The sequence below is a fragment of the Arvicanthis niloticus genome, chromosome 4 (genome assembly GCF_011762505.2).
Source record: "Arvicanthis niloticus isolate mArvNil1 chromosome 4, mArvNil1.pat.X, whole genome shotgun sequence".
Lineage (NCBI taxonomy): Eukaryota > Metazoa > Chordata > Mammalia > Rodentia > Muridae > Arvicanthis > Arvicanthis niloticus.
Genome location: NC_047661.1, coordinates 37,741,900 through 37,760,118, shown reverse-complemented (window position 1 = coordinate 37,760,118; position 18,219 = coordinate 37,741,900). Strand labels below are relative to the sequence as shown.

The following is an 18,219-nucleotide window of genomic DNA, read 5'->3' as shown; positions in this document are numbered from 1 at the left end:
ATTCATAATATTATAGCATTTGCGGGTAAGTAGGACCTACTGGGAGAATGGAAATCATGATGAGCATGTCCATGGGCCCTTTCTACTCCTGGGAGCCATAATATGAACTGTTCCACCCTGCGCTCTCTGTCATAATGGATCAATGCTTCTCAAACCATGACCCAAAGCTCTTTTCAGTTGCTTCTCTTTAGTGTTTTGTGACAACAATGAGGAAAGCAGCTGTGCCACATAAAGAAATCTAAGTGTGCCATAGAAAGAAACAAAAGGGATTGTACTTTCTGTCACTGTTCAGTGGGTTGTCTATTTTCTTTGAGACAGTGGTTTCAAATATTTCCTCTCTGGAGTCTGCTTCTAACTGCCAAGTCACTTCATGGTCCTGGGGTCAAGTGTTTTAATGCAGTAAATTTTTTTTTTCGATGAAAAGAGATGTGCAAAGTAAAAATAACATGAACCTTAGCCTTCCGAGAAACTCCCTCTGTTCTCAATACCTTCTGTGGGTACTGGCCTAAACCAACCACTGGGTCTAGAAGTCCTGGCTCTGATCCACATGAGGCTCCTAGATCTTATATTTTCCTTATTTCGTTGGGAAACCTTTTTCTTAGCCTCTCTCCTGCCCCCAAGCCACACTGTCTTCCGGGACAAAGGGAAGCATTTAGCCTCATAATTGAGATTTATAGTTGCAGGAAAACATTTTTGACAATCTGTGCTGACTGTTTGGCAGTTCCTCTCCTTGCACACCTCACTGACTATTTAGCTGTTGTTCTATGAAGATCTTTTATGCTTTTATTGTTTTGATTTCACCTGTAAAATCACATTAACCTGAAAGAATTCCTCCAAAATTTATAAACAGCCAGGTAAAATAAAAGAATCAATCTACATTTTAATTTTAAACATACCATTTCCTGTGTTCATTTATTTCTTCTCACAAAAACTTTAAAAATAGAAAATCCAGTTCAAAGACTAAGCTTTCAAGTTGCAATTGATGAAAACCTTATATCCCTGCCAATGAGAGCTGCAGAGACCGGGAAGTCTGTGCCATTGGTAGTAGGCTGGTCAGTAAATGCTTCCGATGTAGACATCAGGCTGACATACAGATGAGAAGCTCACCCGGAGCAGCAGGAATTGGGGGCATGGATCAGAATGTTATCAGGGACTAGAGGCTTCCTCGCCAGTAAGCTAAGCCCCCTTGACAGTATGGATTAAGTATGTTTCAAAGCAATTTGGGAAATTTCTCTACTTTGCTGTTGTTTTTCTGTTTGTCTGTACTCTCCCTCTAAGTTCCATGGAAGTTTAATTTAAAACACAGGAGGCACGGCATGAATGTCTGCTAGAACACATGGGGCTAGGTGTGTAAATCTGGCCTTAAAGGCTGCCTCCGAACACTGCCTCCATGATGAAGGTGAAGCATTACCTTGACATTCTCCTCTGTCAAGCCTTCTTCTGTTTTTGCCTCTCTGATCATGGCTGCCACGTACCGCTTCACCAGGTTCCTCATCACCTCCTGAACGACAGGATTGACATTCAGTGCATGGGTTCACGTTCTGTCCAGAGTCAGATCTGCATTTTGTTTGAACAGACATTTCAGGAACAAACGCAAGCACTACTTACTTGGTATTGGTGGTGTCTTCTCAAGTTATCAGCAGCACGCCGCTGAAAAGGAAAGGACATTCCCGTGTGGTTATATAGACACATTATTATCCTCAAAGTTGCTGCTTTGGCAGATAAGGCTGTTCTTGTTGTCTGTTATCACCAAAGTGGGGCCAAGGAGTCACAGTCACAGAGAGGCTTCACATGCATCCAAAGAATCAATGAACAAAAGTGAAAAAGTGCAAGTCTATAATGTATAGGACTCTTGAAGCAGAGTAAATGAACAGTGCTAGAAGTGGGGTTCTGAGATAGGCTGCAGGGCCGTGGGAGAATGGACTAATCATACTGGATGCACACCCCAACAGCCCTAGAAATTACTGCAAGGCAGAGACAGGAAATGACCAGGGAAGGAAATAGAAAATGGAATTGGTGTTTCTCATAAATATCAACACAGAAAAATATAGAAATCGATCATTGTAAATAGCAATACACAGTCTAAAATCTTGGAGGGCACTGAAGGGGATTCTTGTTTTAATTAGATGAGATTTAATAAAATCAGTGAATAAAGAGCTAATGAGCCACAGGACTAGTTTAAGCCTTTGGTTTTTAAGGTAGTGAGTGTGACTTTCAGTGACCTTTCACCTTGTGGCTTTGGAGATGGAACCCAGGGAAGCCAGGGTGTGACTGAGTCCTCCCATTGAGTCACACCTACCAAGCTCCCCACTCTGTTACCTCTTGGAAGAGACTGACATGGTCTAGGAGCAAAGGTGGGTCTTCACACTACATCAACTTCTTTGTCCAGAATGGAGAAAAGATGGTTGATGGCCGACAAAACCCATTAAGAACCGAGTTAAACAACAAATGAGATTAAAATTTTATATTTTTGCCTTTCATGAGTATTTCTAAAAGCATTAATAAAAACCTGTCTATGATGACTTCACATAATGCATTTTAATACACAGCGGCATTGATTCTTAAGAGAGAACACTGAAAAATGTCAATCCAAGTAAAAACATTTCTGTAATAAAGAAATCAATTTGGTATATTTTGAGAAGCTAAGGGAATAATAGTTCTTGGTTTCTAAGAAGGCTTTTGATCTTTTTCCCTAGTAAATATTTAACCATAGGCTGATAAGATAGAATTTCAGAAAGAGTGGCTGTGATTAATGTTCACTGCACTAGAACTGAATTCTATGATTAAGGTATTTGCCAACAAAATCTTAAAAAATTAGACTATCTTGAAGAGTGTAGCATGGAAGTTTTATGGCTGGGCCACCAGATGGGGGTGGTGTCTGCCTCCTGATGAGACAAAACTCAAGATAAACTCCAAGAGAAAAAGCATTTCCAGGAAGAAACAGTGGCCTTACCAGATCCTATAGCAGCATTGCTTAAAATAAGTACTAAATAAGTTGTATGTATGTATGTATGTATGTATGTATGTATCTTTAACACTCACTAAAAGTGTTCCATATCAATAAATGACTTCCATAATACTTTAAGCATATAGACTCTTAACTTAATATAGAACCAATTCAGTTGGTCCACCTTCGCTTGTTTTAGAATCTTTTTAAATTCAGTAAGATAATGTCAGAAGAAGTTGGAGGTCATAGTTGAGCTTTACTGAGCCTAAAACTAAGATTAGGGTTAATCAACCCAGAGTTAGGAGTGATAAACAAGGATATCATGGTGAATTTAAACATTAAAATGGGCACATTTAATGCTGAGAGTTGCATTTTGTAGCTTTTATTTTTAAATAGATTGCTTGTCAACTCTGCCTGGCATTAAAATGGGCCAAGATCAAAGACTTAATTTAGCTCCAGTCTAGGGTGAGTATTTTGGAAGACGTGCACATGGTGGCGTCGTTCCCTTTGTCAGCTGTACACATGTCAATAATCCACTTGTAGCTGGATTGCATGTGGAATGTTCTCTGGTAGGATGGCATTCAAGACGGGGCTGACGGTATACCCATATGCCACATTAGCATAAACGGGTTCCACCTGATGTGTTAGGATCAACCGTAGCATTTGAACTAATGGGAAGAAAACGAAGTAGTGAGAAGCCTCAACTGTGCAAGAGAAGCTGTTTCAACAGCTGCACCGGCTCTCCGAAGCTGTGAGAGAGGTCTGCAGCAGGAGAGAGGCTCCGGGGATGCACTGTGGCATTTGCTACCTTTTTAGCTTCTATTCTTTCCAGGTCTACCATGTGGACTGTCAGGCTTTCTGCAAAGGTTGATTCCCTGCAGTCAACGTTCAGGGTCATTTTCTTTCATTTCCACTCTGGTTTCTGTCTGTCACTAAGTTCCTGGCCCATGAATTATGCCTTTTAGTCTTTCCTCTGCTCAGTGAATCCTATTAAGGATGCAACCTGCTGTGTTCTTCAGAACTGTAAAAAAAAAAAAAAATCCTTACTCCAGAAATTGCAGTTTGACTCTGCTTGAGATGAGTTTACTTAGTGTCTAGAGGACACTTTCAGCATGCAGTTGTTAATTTCTCTTCATAAGCACACGTTCTAAAAGTATAAAATAAAGAAGCAGGAGTCCTAGATACCATCATGTCAGACCAAGTGATCAGGGCCTCATTCCTGTAGTTCCAAGAGTACCAAGCATGTCCCATACCACCTCCCATTTGTGCAAGTAAATTGAAATGCATAAAAATGAAATCTGTGAAACATGATAATCAACTGCACTCTTTTACAGAGTCCTCTTGGTTTAAAAGGAGGAAACAATGGATATTTCAGTTTTGAAGCTGCCTCTGGAAAGTCACAATACTTCAAGGAAGCTGTACTTTCTGTCACAAATGCTAAAATGCAGAGGATGAATTATAGATTACTCAAAATTCCCAAACATTCTTACAGAAATTCCAACCTCTGAGTGTCATAATTTTAGACCCCTTTTGAAATATAAGTATATTCAGCTGACATATATACACATATCACATCCATATTCATATATATGTGTGTGTGTGTGTATCCACACACTACCCTATTCTAAACACCAAAGCATGTGACCTTGATAGTGTATGATGAGAATGACATGTACCATGTGTTCCTATGATGTTCTTACCTTAATTCTGTCAGATAAGAAAATATCCTTGGTGTGAGATCTCAACTAACTACACGTAAACATGTAAATAGCTATTTTACAAAAAAAAAAAAAAAAAAAAAAAAAAAAAAAAAAAAAAAAAAAGGCAAGTTGAATAAACAGTTCCCAGCAAATCTTACAGCAGTAAGTCAGGGGAACCAGGGTTTTCATGGATGGCTGCTATCCTTTCTGTAAGATCCACAGTCAAGCCCACTGAGAGTGGTAAAGCCTGAACTGTACATTTTGACAAATTACCATCAAAGATGAAGTGCAAGCATGGACTACTGTCTTCGTTTACAACTGCTGGGGAGTTGGGGGGGGGGCAGCAAATTCACAGGTTCTAATTCTCTTGTCACTGACTTAATTAATTGTATTTCTGTGGCAACTGCTGAGTCTTTAGTCGTTCATCTATATCCGGAGGCTGGCTGACACCGAATGACCCTGAGACTATGCATCATGTTGTACTAGGCACAAAAGAGAAGATCACACAGTGGAAAGTATAAAACTCAAGAAATGCCATTGTTTTATCAAAGATCTGATAGCTTGGAGAGTTAGTATGTTGCCCTATTAAGCATCCGAGTTACAAACCCACCCTGTCTACAGCATTAAGAATGTTTCACTTTAATTAAATGCTTTCGGGAGGCATTACCTTAGCCTTCTTGGACTTTAATTAAATGTATTTAAACCATTTCAACAATAAGCACAGAGGTTGATTTTTAGCTTATAAAGCTGAGATAGACCATAATGCTTTCTTTGAGTAGGGATTTCCCATTAATCTAGAATTAGAAATAATTCTAGATGATTCTGGTATAAGCTGTAGTCTGAGGACTAAAGCTTTAGTACCATTGAAAGCATTGACAAACATCTGATAAGGGACTATAGAAATGGCACCATGGTTAAGAGCACTGGCTGCTCTTGCAGAGGACCCAGGTTTGGTTTCTAGCACTCACAAGGTAACTCACAACCATCTGCAACTCCGTTCCAGGGGATCCAACATATTATTCTGACCTCCAAGAAGTCTTAGACATACAATAAAGATAAAAATATTTTTCAGGCTCATGATCTTTGATGCTATTATTTGATTAGTATACTCTCAGTAATTGGCCTTTCAGTGAGATTTCATGATTGCCTAGGGAAAGAATATGTCAATAATGGGTGTACTTCCTTCATAAAGGTTTTGCTCAACAATAAAACGTTTCTTCATCATTTGTTTTCCTGCATAAAGTAATCAAGTGAAAGGTTGATTTACCTGAAAATATCAATTTTCCATCAGAGGAAGTCTGAGGTTAAGACAAACATGAGTTAATGAGTTTTCAGGACTACTGAATCACTATTTCCAGGAAGCTTGAACAGCAAGATGAGATCAGCAATAATGGCTCCTGGAGAGAGACCAGGGCAGTCACCCCAAGAAGAGCTGTGTTTCTAGGCTCTTTCTGAGAATGGGCACTGAACAACCAGCAGTGTGAACTCACACAACTTAAGGATGACAAGACTCTCTAAGTGAACTACAGTAGGAAGATTAGAGAGAACGCCTGGAAGACCATAATCATCTCTGGCTGAAATGTGCATGATTGTCTTAGACAGGTGGGAGGTGTTTATTCTGCAACACTGGGCTACCATCTTGGGCCTTTGGGATCCTGATGTTCACTTACCTCCTTTTAAGGGAACAACGGATATTGTTTGATTAATGTCTGTCTCATAACTACCTAACTCTGTGGCTTGGTGGTTTCCCTCATCATTAATGGGTACCTTAAAGACAGAATTTAACCATCTTTTGGTATCCATCACAGGTTTCAGAGATGAGCAACAGATTGAATTTTTTAAAAGCATGGAATAGATTTACACGCTGCCGTTCAGAGCAGAATTCAAAACCACCTGTTCAAATCAGGGCTTTGAGAAATGGTTGCCTGAGATTTCCAAAGGCCTCATAGAAAAAATCAAAAGCTGAGTGTGGAGCACAGAAACCTGCTGTGCACTCCTCAGCCTTTCCAGGGAGTAAGAGGGTGATGAAGAGCCAAGTGCACTGAGAAACAAAAGACCTATTTGTCCCTCCTTGCTTCTGTCCCCAAGAAGCTTTGTCCCTAAGGGATCATGAGAAACTGGATAAAGTAAACAAGTTGTTTTCTAAAGTAAATGGTTGAACTGGATGATCTCTAAGTTCCCTTTGATGGGTGATGAGAACATATTTTAAGGCTTGATTTGATTTTGCAAAATGCATGTCACTGGTTTTCTGGTTTGGTCTCTCTCTCTCTCTCTCTCTCTCTCTCTCTCTCTCTCTCTCTCTCTCTCTCTCTCTGTGTGTAAACCTTTACCATCAAGTGTCTATGCAGCAAACTGTCACGGAGGTTGGTAAATGTGAGTGACATCACAGCTGAGTAACTTCATAGTAATAGCAATGACTTTGTACCCTTTTTCCTCATTAACTCTTCTACAGTCTCACAACCATCTTTTTAAAAATGAAACTGCATGTATTTATTGTGTGTGTACATGTAGACATGTGTGTGGACGTACATGCCCTAGCATGTGTACAGAGGTCAGACAATAACTTTTAGAAGTTGGTTCTTTCCTACTATGCAGAAAGCACCACGGAATTACCTTTCTGGGCCAGTTTCGTAACAATCAATTCATGTTCTTTTTGTTTTGGAGATAAAAGCAAAATATACAAATAATCTCTCTCTCTTTCTCTCTCTCTCTCTCTCTCTCTCTCTCTCTCTCTCTCTCTCTCTCACACACACACACACACACACACACACACACACACTCGCACCACAACTAAGAGCTCACAAGACAATCTATTATATCTTTAGAGAGTAGAAAAAGAACAAATTCTGAGTTTGGTTGGAACAAAGGATGCCCAAGACCTTTAAGGCAAGAAAATAAGAGCTCTTTGGTGCTGCAAAGAAGGTGGAGGAGGCAGGCATGACTCAGAATATTTGGTTTGGCATAAATTCTTAGAGCACTAAAGCATGCACAATAAAAGATTAGAAAAAAAATGTATGTTGCAAAGGAAAAAAATTAATAGTTTGTGGCCAATTAGCTTAAATTGTCTTGCTGTACACCAGATTAGAGCCAAGGATGTACATTTAAAAATAGAGAATCAGAAGAATTTTGTTTTTTTGAGAACAGTATTCTATAGTCAAAATAACTCTGGAACTCACATCATTTAAGGTCTCATTCTGAAAAATGGAAATTGTTCCTTTAATAGATAATTGAATGTCATCTGTGGTCATGGATCTGTGACCGTGTACCCAGACAGAACTAAACTTTTTCTGACTTCAGAAGCAAAACAGGGTTTGTGCCCCTTGGTGCTTAGAAGGGAAGAAGTCCAAATGAATTTTAAGACCTTCCTTGTATCTAAAAACTGGAGGTTCCATAGACTAAAGGTTGTTAGTGAGGGGCTTTAGAAATAACTAGAGGGCAGTTCTGAGAGTGGTCCTCCAGCCTTTGTGTGGATAGAACAGGAGGATGCAGTATTAAGAGAGGGGTGTGGTAGATTGTAACAAGTTTCATGGGGACATTAAAACCCCAGGTTCTCCGCTGCTTTTCCTAAAATTGAAATGTGAAAGACACTTTTCATGAGTTGACTCTCCTTTTTCAAAATCAAAACACTTATATGTGAAGTAATGTTCTAAGCCATATTGACTAAAGTAACATAGTCATTGCTGTCTTTTCCTTTTGAAGATCCATTTTAAACAATCTTAGAAATTTAGTCAGGTGTGATAGTACAGCCTTTTAATCCCAGCACTGGGGATGCAAAGGCAGATGCATCTCTAAGAGTTCCAGGCTAGCCTGGGCTACATAATGTGACCCTGCCTCAATAAATTCTTACATTGAAATACAGTAAATAAATTTTGATCCAGAAAGGAGTGAGCTGAATGTCCACACCGCAGAAACCATTTATCACATAGTTGATATACAATGTATGCATTGTTGGTGTAGCATCTTATATATTACCACATACATTTTGTATTGGTAATTGTATTATCAGCTAACATATTGATTAGTTTGTTTCACAGATATTATTGTAATGTCTTTACTGCTGTACCTTTCCCACAGATGCCTTAAAGGATGGGGCCCCAACTTTATATATCATCTACACCCCAAATTCTAGCTAAGTTACTGACCTGTGGAACACATGCCTTTATTACTTAGTGATCCCCGAAAGACTTTTTCTGTTCAATTCATTATTCTACAGCATTTTAAAAATTATTTAAATTTAACACAGCTTAGTAGACAAATTAAACATTTAGAGTAAAAGAATTCTACTTCTTACTAGCACTGATAAAGACAGCAAGTTACTAAGAGGTTTTCTATGTTATTTTCCTAATCCAGCTGTGATTTGTAAGGTTAAGTATATTCTCCAACTGTGATTCCTCAAGCTTAGAGGTCATAGTATATAGAAGCAAACAAAATCACCTCTTCTGAGCAGCGAGTCTTGCATACCAGTCAATTTCTCATTGGAATTAGAATTGATACTGGGTTGAAGGGACAATCCATGGCATTCTCTGTAGGAGAAAGCCTGTGAAAGCTAATCACAAGCTGTTGAATATGTAGTCAAGGACAAAAGGGAAGACCCTTACCTGCCAGTGCCAGCATCACAATCCAGGCCCTGTTTCTAGTTTTACAGCTTCTATAAACTTTTCCTGGTGAGTTCCCTCTAGATTAATCCTACCCATGCCATCTCCACACTCCCAAGGCCACCTCAAGATATGCAGCTACCATATTGGCCCAAATGTGACACAAGCAAGACTCTCAGACTATACACATGAGAGAGAAAGAAATCCACATGCCTGAGTCACACAACAAAACAAAACAATAGGAAGTGCCAAGACATTATGTCTCACCTGCCAACCCAGCTCCTATAGAAATGGCCTCCAAGAAGAATGCATGTCCCTGACCTCAACCAAGGACTCTTATAGAAATGGTCTTCTGTGAGAATGACCTGGATGACCACAGATTTTCAAATAACACAAGACATGAATTTTAAAATAACATTCATAAACTTGAAAGAGATAAAGAAGTTTAAAAAGACAAGAACAAATACTCCAGTGAACTTAAGGAGGACAGAAATAAATGCCTATGTGATGTTCAAGAAAACATAGACATACAGTTGAATGAAATGACAAAGTCAATTTAGTATTTGAAAACTGAATTCTGTAAATAAACGGAAATATTAAGGAGGACTCAAGCTGAAAGGAAGCTGGAACTGAAAAACCCCATTCAAAGCCTTTACTAGTACAATGGTCCAAATAGAAGCTATCAGAATACCTGTGGTGGTTGGAGTAGTAATGGTCCTATACACTCATATATTTGCACGTGTGGTCTTTAGGTATTAAGACAGAAGTTGCTACCAGGAACTAGCATATTGCTGTGACCATGCTTGCTGTTGGTGAAATGTGGACTTTGGGACTTTAGATTAGGAAATTAGTTGAATGCTCTAAGCAGGGTTGATGTGCCATAGTAGCAGGAGCAGGGAAGATAGTGGTGCTGACAGAAGTGTAGACAATAATGGCCCTACTCACAAGGCTTCAGAGAGAATATTAGTAAGTGGCCTAGAGATTGTTCTTGTGATATTTTGGCAAAAAATGTGGCTCCATTTTGCTCTTTTCCAAAATGTCTGCCTGAGGCTGAATTGAAGAGTTTTGGATTAATGACATTGGCAGAGGAGATTTCAAGATAGCATAGAATGGAATGTTTCTCATGATTATTAGTATGGCCAGTCATATGGAAATCTATAATGAAAAAGAACAAACTGAGCAAAGAAAACTAAAAAAATATGTACAGTTTGAGGGGAAAAGGATCACCACTAAGTATAATGGAGATAACTCCAGTTCTCAAGGAGATTAAAAAAAAATGCTTAAAGCAAAGCCTGATCCTAAATGAAAGAAAGTGGTCACCTCAGGGCAAGACATGTGCTTCCAAGTTGTAAAAAGTAAAGGAAAGCCTAAGCTGTGAAGAGAACTTGGCAGCTTTAAATACAAGAAAGGGGTTTTGGAATCTGCCTTTTAGACTAAGGAAAGCCACTGAGTTAAGTGTATGTCAGGAGTGTCTTTGCATAGAGGCCTCTCTTGCATGAGGCTGTGATGGTGAATCCTGGATTTCATTGGAGATCCCGATATGCTGGAGATGCAGAGCTGTGGAATACATCCTGAGGAAAGCTGAAGGCCAAGTGTGGAACCAGCCCAAGAGAGACCATTGTGTTTCAGTCAACAAAGCTAAAAGGAGTTGGAGATCTCAAGAACATTTTGACATCAGACATGGAGATATGGAGTTTGGAGTTTTCTGTGCTGCTTTTAGGTCTTTCTTTGGTCCAGTGTTACCCCACTATGCTCACTTTCCTCTCTTTTGGAAGAAGACTGCATATTCTGTGGCACTGTATATTGGACATATGTATATTGGAAATGGCTGGTTTCCCAGTGGAAACTTTAAAAGCCAGAAGAGTCTGAAGCAGTGCACTTCATGTTCTAAAAGGGCCCAGACTATTGTGCCCAGAAAAATTATCTGCCATAGTTGAAAGAAAAATTAGCTTCCCAGGATATAGCAGGAAAAAAAAAAAACCCAAACCCAACAACAACAAAACCCAAACAAACAAAAAACAACAACAAAAACAAACCAAAAACAAAAAACCAAGCCCCCTCAAAACAAAAACAAGCAAACACCCCCCCAAAAAAAACCAAAACCAAAACAAGCAGAAACTCCAAAAAACCCATGTCGACCATACCAGCCCTAGAACTGAAGAGAAGAGTAACATAGACAATAGACTGTAGAAGGAAAACAAATTTAGACACAAGTATTGAAACACAAAGTAAGACTTTGAACACAAACAGCAAGAAAACTTGAAATGGCAGCCATCAATTCACACCTTTCAATAATAACTTTAAATACTAATAGCTTCAACTGCATAATTAAAAGGCATAGGTTAATAGAATGGATTAAGAAACAAAATTTTGGATTGGAGAGATGGTTAAGCATTGAGAGCATTTGCTGCTCTTCCAGAACACCAGAGTTTGGTTCCAGCATCCATGTCAGTCAGGTGACTCACAACTCTGTATAATTCCAACTCCAGGGGATCTGACACCTCTCACCTCTGCAGGTGCCTTCACTCATCTGCATGTACATACATGCAGATAAAGACATCATCACCATCACCACCATCACCATCACCATCACCATCATCATCATCATACAAGTCCATCTTTCTGTTGCCTACAAGAAACTAATTCTGTCTTCAAGGAAAAGCACTATGCTAATGTGAAAGGTTAAGAAAATATTTTGAGAGCACTGAGCAGACCTTGGGTGGCAGCTCTGCCCCCAACATCCAAGAAACCAGAGGAAGCAGGGATCCCAGGCGCTCGAACTCAGGCATTATCTTAGGTAAGCAGACAGCAGGGCCTGCCCTAAACAGGGAGTAACTGGGAACCAAAAGGACCCAGGAAGTCACTCCCAGCCTGGAACACTGGTTCCTTCTGGTCTGGGCCAGAGCACTGAGCAGACCTTGGGTGGCAGCTCTGCCCCCAACATCCAAGAACCCAGAGGAAGCAGGGATCCCAGGTGCTCGAACTCAGGCAGTATCTTAGGTAAGCAGACAGCAGGGCCTGCCCTAAACAGGGAGTAACTGGGAACCAAAAGGACCCAGGAAGTCACTCCCGGCCCGGAACACTGGTTCCTTCTGGTCTGGGCCAGAGCACTGAGCAGATCTTGGGTGGCAGCTCTGCCCCCAACATCCAAGAACCCAGAGGAAACAGGGATCCCAGGCACTGGAACTCAGGCAGTATCCTAGGTAAGCAGACAGCAGGGCCTGCCCTAAACAGGGAGTAACTGGGAACCAAAAGGACCCAGGAAGTTACTCCTGGCCCGGAACACTGGTTCCTTCCGGTCTGGGCCAGAGCACTGAGCAGATCTTGGGTGGCAGCTCTGTCCCCAACCTCCAAGAACCCAGAGGAAGCAGGGATCCCAGGCGCTCTAATTTGGACAGTGTCTTAGAAACTAGTTCTCAGATCTGAGGCCTAGATCAGACCTCTGCCAGGTCTGCTGTTGTGTAGACCCCGGATTCCACCTGAGACATACTGGAAGTTCCACTCAATCCAGAGCCACAGAGGAACAAATGAACTCAGAGCTTCAGACAACGTATCCTGAGATATTCTAGAGGAGACACTGCACCCAGAACAGCAGACACCTAGCTGGACTACTACCTTGGAGGCACCATATCCTGAGGCATCCTAGAGGTACCACTGTAATCAATGCAGCTGGAAAAGATCACAGAGACATCTGGACCCCTAGGAGATCAGACACAAGCTAGATAACTAGAAAGACAGGCTTCAGTCAGAGACAGCAAGTACAGGCAGCACTAGAGTTAACCAGATGGCAAAAGGCAAGAGCAAGAATGTAAGCAACAGAAACCAAAGTTACATGGCATCATCAGAACCCAGCTCCCCCATCAGAGCAAGCCCTGAACACCCCATCACACCAGAAAAGCAGGAATCAGAATTAAAATCACTTCTCATGATGATGATAGAGGGCTTTAAGAAAGACATAAATAACACTCTCAAAGAACTTAAGGAGAGCACTGGTAAACAGATAGAAACCCTTAAAGAGGAAACACAAAAATCCCTTAAGGAATTTTAAGAAAATGCAACCAAAAGGGAAAAGGAATTAAACAGAACCATGCAGGATCTAAAAATAGAAGTAGAAACAATAAAGAAATCACAAAGGGACAATACCCTGGAGATAGAAAACCTAAAAAACCAACCAGGAGTCATAGACACAAGTATCACCAACAGAATACAAGAGATGGAAGAGAGAATCTCATGTGCAGAAGATACCATGGAAAACATTGACACAACTGTCAAAGAAAATGCAAAATACAAAAAGCTACTAACCCAAAATATACAAGAAATCCAAGACACAATGAGAAGGCCAAACCTAAGGATAATAGGTATAGATGAGGGGGAAGACTCCCAACTAAAAGGACCAGTAAATATCCTCAACAAAATTATAGAGGAAAACTTCCCTAACCTAAAGAAAGAGATGTCCATAAATATACAAGAAGCTTACAGAACTCCAAATAGTTTAGACCAGAAAAGAAATACTTCCCTCCATATAATAGTCAAAACATCAAATGTACAAAACAAAGAAAAAATACTAAAAGCAGTAAGGGAAAAAGGCAAAGTAACATATAAAGGCAGACCTATAAGAATTACACCAGACTTCTCACCAGAGACCATAAAAGCCAGAAGATCCTGGACCGATATCATAGAGACCCTAAGAGAATACAAATGCCAGCCCAGACTACTATACCCAGCAAAACTGTCAATCATTATTGATGGAGAAACCAAAATATTCCATGACAAATCCAAATTTACACAGTATCTCAACACAAATCCAGCACTTCAAAGAATAATTGGTGGAAAACTCCAACACAAGGAGGGAAACTACAACCTAGAAAAAGCAAGAAAGTAATGTTCCAAAACCCCCAAAAAAAGATAGTTACACAAACATATCTCCACGGATGTTAGCCCAAAAGCTTGGATTAGTGAAGACTCAACCCACAGACCACATGAAGCTCATGAAGAAGGAAGACCAAGAGGGGATGCCTCAGTTCTACTTAGAACGAGAAATAAAAATGCTCAAGGGAGCAAATAGGGAAACAAAACATAGAACAGAAACTGAAGGAGGGGCCATCAGGAGACCTTTCCACCTGGGTATTCACCCCATGTACAGCCACCTAATCTAAACACTGTTGTGGATGGCTGGAAGTGCATAATGTGAGGAACATGATATAGCTGTCTCCTTAGAGGTCTGCCAAAGACTAACACACTCAGAGGACAATGCTCACAGTTAACCACTGATATGATCAGGGGTTTCCCAATGGAGAACTTAGTGAGAGGACTGAAGGAGCAGAAAGGGTTATTGACCCCAGGTGGAAAGCAACAATACCAAACAACCAGAGCCCCCCAGGGTCTAAACCACCAGCCTGGGAACACATAAGGAGAGACCCAAGTCTCCAGAGGTATATGTAGGGGAGGATGGCCTTGTCGCACATAGGTGGGAGAGGAGTTTCTTGGTCCCATAAAAAAAAAATGAACACACAGTGGGGGGGGGGAATGATGTGAGGGTGGGGAGAGGATAGTGGCGGGGGGTAGGTGCGGTTACTGCCTCATAGAAGCATGAGGAGGGGGATGGGATAGGAGGTTTCTGGGTGGTGGGAGGAAGTAGGCTAAGAGGATAAAATCTGAAATGTAAATACTACAACCAATTTTAACAAGCGGGGAAAAAAAGTCTTCAGAATCAACATCTTTAAGAAAAAAATGTCAGCCCCCGGGGGTGGGAAATTTTTTTTTTTCTTGATACTAAAACTTGTTCTGAGAATTGTATATTGCAGAATACACAGCCTTGGTGTATCTACTCATCAAGCATACTGAGCAGACCTGCCCAAACCTCTGATGTCCTGGAATTCCATCTGGATTCAGTGAAGACACAGCATTAGAGGCTTATCAACTTACTCTTCCCCCCAACCCCTCTTCTAAAATCTCAACGCCCTTAATCAGCATGAAGAAGTTAAAGAAGAGTCAGCGCCCCTATTCCCTGAGCTTGGGGACTAATGTGGTTAATAATGGTCTGTCTTTCTAGGGACAAGTAGTGGTTTTGTTGGAACAGGGGGGATTAGCTAGGACTTATTGCATAGCCATAACCTATTTGTAGAAATCTGTATAATTATTATCAAGATGAAGTTATAATTTCTAAAATGGTACAAAATTTACTTTGATCTCAAATTTAAGGTTTTCATTGGTACGAGCCTCTTATTAATATAAAAATGAGATGAATATTGATACGCTCATGGGCACTGTGCCTGTATAACACATTTAGGAATACAATGCCTAGACCCAGCCCTTTTTTAACCTTTTTAACTGATTTGGGACGCTTAACCTATGAGTTAAGGGACTATAGCAAATTCATATTTTTGAGTTTATTGTTAGGGTGTTTCCCATATTTTATTTAGAAATAGCTGAGAGGAGTGAACAGACAACAGTCCAGGTTACCTTGCATGGATAGTTGGTTTTCAAAACATCAGAAGTCCATAGAACTGACGCTACAAATATTTATATATTAATGTTCATATTGATTAGAGACCTGTCTGCTCCTGACAGCTTCCTGTCGTGGATTCTAAGAAGAAATTGAGCATCCTTGGAGTTACTCCAGTTGTATGGTAACAGCCACTAGGCAAGAATTGCCTCTCTCCATCTACAGACAAATTACTGTCCAGAAAAGGACACACATGCAGAATAGTCGACTGATTATATCTGCCTAGACAGAGTAATCAGTCCTTAATAATCCTGCATCACCAAGGTCTGTCAGATGATTCTGGGCCAGAAGGCTGAAGATTTGATGCTCCAACGTTCGGTAGTATAGGGGCTTTTCAGGTGTTCAGAGGTCTCTATAAATTGGCTAAGTTTTAGAAGCTATGCTTTGTGCTTCCCACAATTATAGTTAACTCAGTCATTCTGGATTTCTGACGGGGTTGAAAACTTATAGCTATTTACCGTAAGAGAAAAGATTTGAGTGGATGGTAGTCAGCTGACATTCATCCTAAAGCCAGGTTCAGAACTAAATATTTTAGTTAGGATAGATGACAGAGGTGCTAGTTAGTCAACAAAATGATGGACTGGGTATTAGGACTATCTTGTACCTCACTGGTACAAATTGGCATAATTATGCTCTAATTGTATTTTGAGAGAAAAGTTTCATTTTAACAGGAAGGGTGATGTGTAGGAGGAGCTAAGGTAGGAGGAGTACTGAGAGCAAGAAAAGGAGTAAGAAGAGGAGGAGAAGAAGGATAGGAGAAGCTAGGTGATGAAAGAGAGAAAGAGGGGGGAGACAGGGAGGCAGATATTCATGTATCTCCACCAGTCAAAGATAGTTGTTATATCTAGGTCGGTCAGTGGGTTACACCTCTGATTGAACAATTCCAAACTTATAACGCTTATGATTAACATTATTTAAAAAAAATGTATAAATGCAAAAAGGAAAAGGGGGCATGTGATAGGGGTTTTCTAAGGGGGGTGGGGGGGAATGGGGAAAGGGGATGGCATCTGAAGTGTAAATAAAATATCTAATAAAAAAAGAAAAAAAAGAAAAAAAAGGTAAAAAAAAGATTCATAATTCTGAGTCTTTATTAATTGCTCTACAAAACCATCTTTCCATTTGAAAATGTAACTTGCATTATGTTTTTGAGCTTCTGATGAGCAATTGGCATTCAGTTTCATTCACATTGAATTCATTTTGTTGGATGCAATTTGGTATTCTTTAGTCTAAACTTAGGTGGTCTGAGTGATGCTGAAGACAGACAGAAAAGCAGTCTAGGAGTAGGATATTGAAATGGAATATTGAAAGCATAATTTGAAGGTAATTCAACAAAATTGTTCTGCTAAGGGAGAAATTTTTCAGATAAAATTCTCAAAAGATTAGAAACTGTGTTTTCCTGGAAATTTCAGAAACCCATTATGACAGGCTTTCAAACTTTCTTGAGATACGGAAGAATAAAATGAAGGTTCTAAAAAAAAAAAAAAATATTTTAAGGATCGGGGAGCAAGCAAGTGTTGTAACTTCATATTTGAAAAATATATATTTCAAAATTTAAGAAATAAATGAGGACATTTCATTCCAAATAAGGGTATGAGTACTCACAATGGCACTACAATTCTAAACAAGTGTGCACCAAACTTTGGTGTACCCAATCTCATAAAAAATGTTACTAGACTTCATGATGCAGATAAACCCCAACTTAGTAATAGCACGTGGTTTCAATACTTCTCTTTCCCAAATGGACAGGTAGAAGATAAACACGGTAACTCAGAATTAAATGACAGCATACATCAAATGGGACTTAAGAGATATCTACAGAATAATTACCCCCCAGCACCAATGAACATACTTTCTACTCCGCAGTCCATGGAAGCTCCTGGAATAAATTAGATCATATCCTGGGACACCAATATTTAAAAACTCATAAAAATTAAAGTCATTCTACTTATCCTTTCTGACCACAAAGCAATGAAGCTTAAAATCAACAGTAAATAAACTTCAAGTAAACACATCAACTCATGAAGATTATAAAACATATTACTGAGTAATACATGGTCCAAAGAAGAAATAAAATATTCCCCAAATGAAATTAAAGCACATCAAAACCTCTGAGACACATTAAAAGCCCTCTGAAGAGGGAAATGTATAGCTCTAAGAAAACAGAAAGAGCACAAATAAATTACTTAATAGTGGCATTCAAGAATTTGAAAATGCAACAACGAACCAAATCTAGTACATGGGACGTGGGAAGAAATAGTAAAAATCAGAGAAGAAATTAATCAATAGATTTATCAATTCTTTGTATTGCTTTGGTTTTTTTTTAACTTATTTTTAAAAAGAGTTAGTTTGAAGACCAACAGAATCAACTAACCTAGACTCTTGGGGACACCAACCAAAGAGCATACAAGAGCTGGACCTAGGCCCCCTGCCACATATGGAACAGGTGTGCAGCTTGGTCTTCATGCAGGTCTC

The 18,219-nt window shown here is 39.8% G+C and overlaps 1 protein-coding gene across 3 annotated transcripts in view; it reads right to left on the bottom strand.

Annotated features, from left to right (window-relative positions):
• The window catches only part of Trpc4 (transient receptor potential cation channel subfamily C member 4), a 161,476-nt gene that overhangs the window by 1,331 nt on the left and 141,926 nt on the right, over positions 1 to 18,219 (bottom strand). For all 3 annotated transcript variants that reach the window (XM_076932362.1, XM_076932364.1, XM_076932363.1), the window contains exons 9-10: positions 1,609 to 1,650; positions 1,412 to 1,501 (exon numbers count right to left, since the gene is read on the bottom strand). In XM_076932362.1, the coding sequence (XP_076788477.1) occupies positions 1,412 to 1,501; positions 1,609 to 1,650 (132 nt within the window). The remainder of the gene's footprint in view (positions 1 to 1,411; positions 1,502 to 1,608; positions 1,651 to 18,219) is intronic.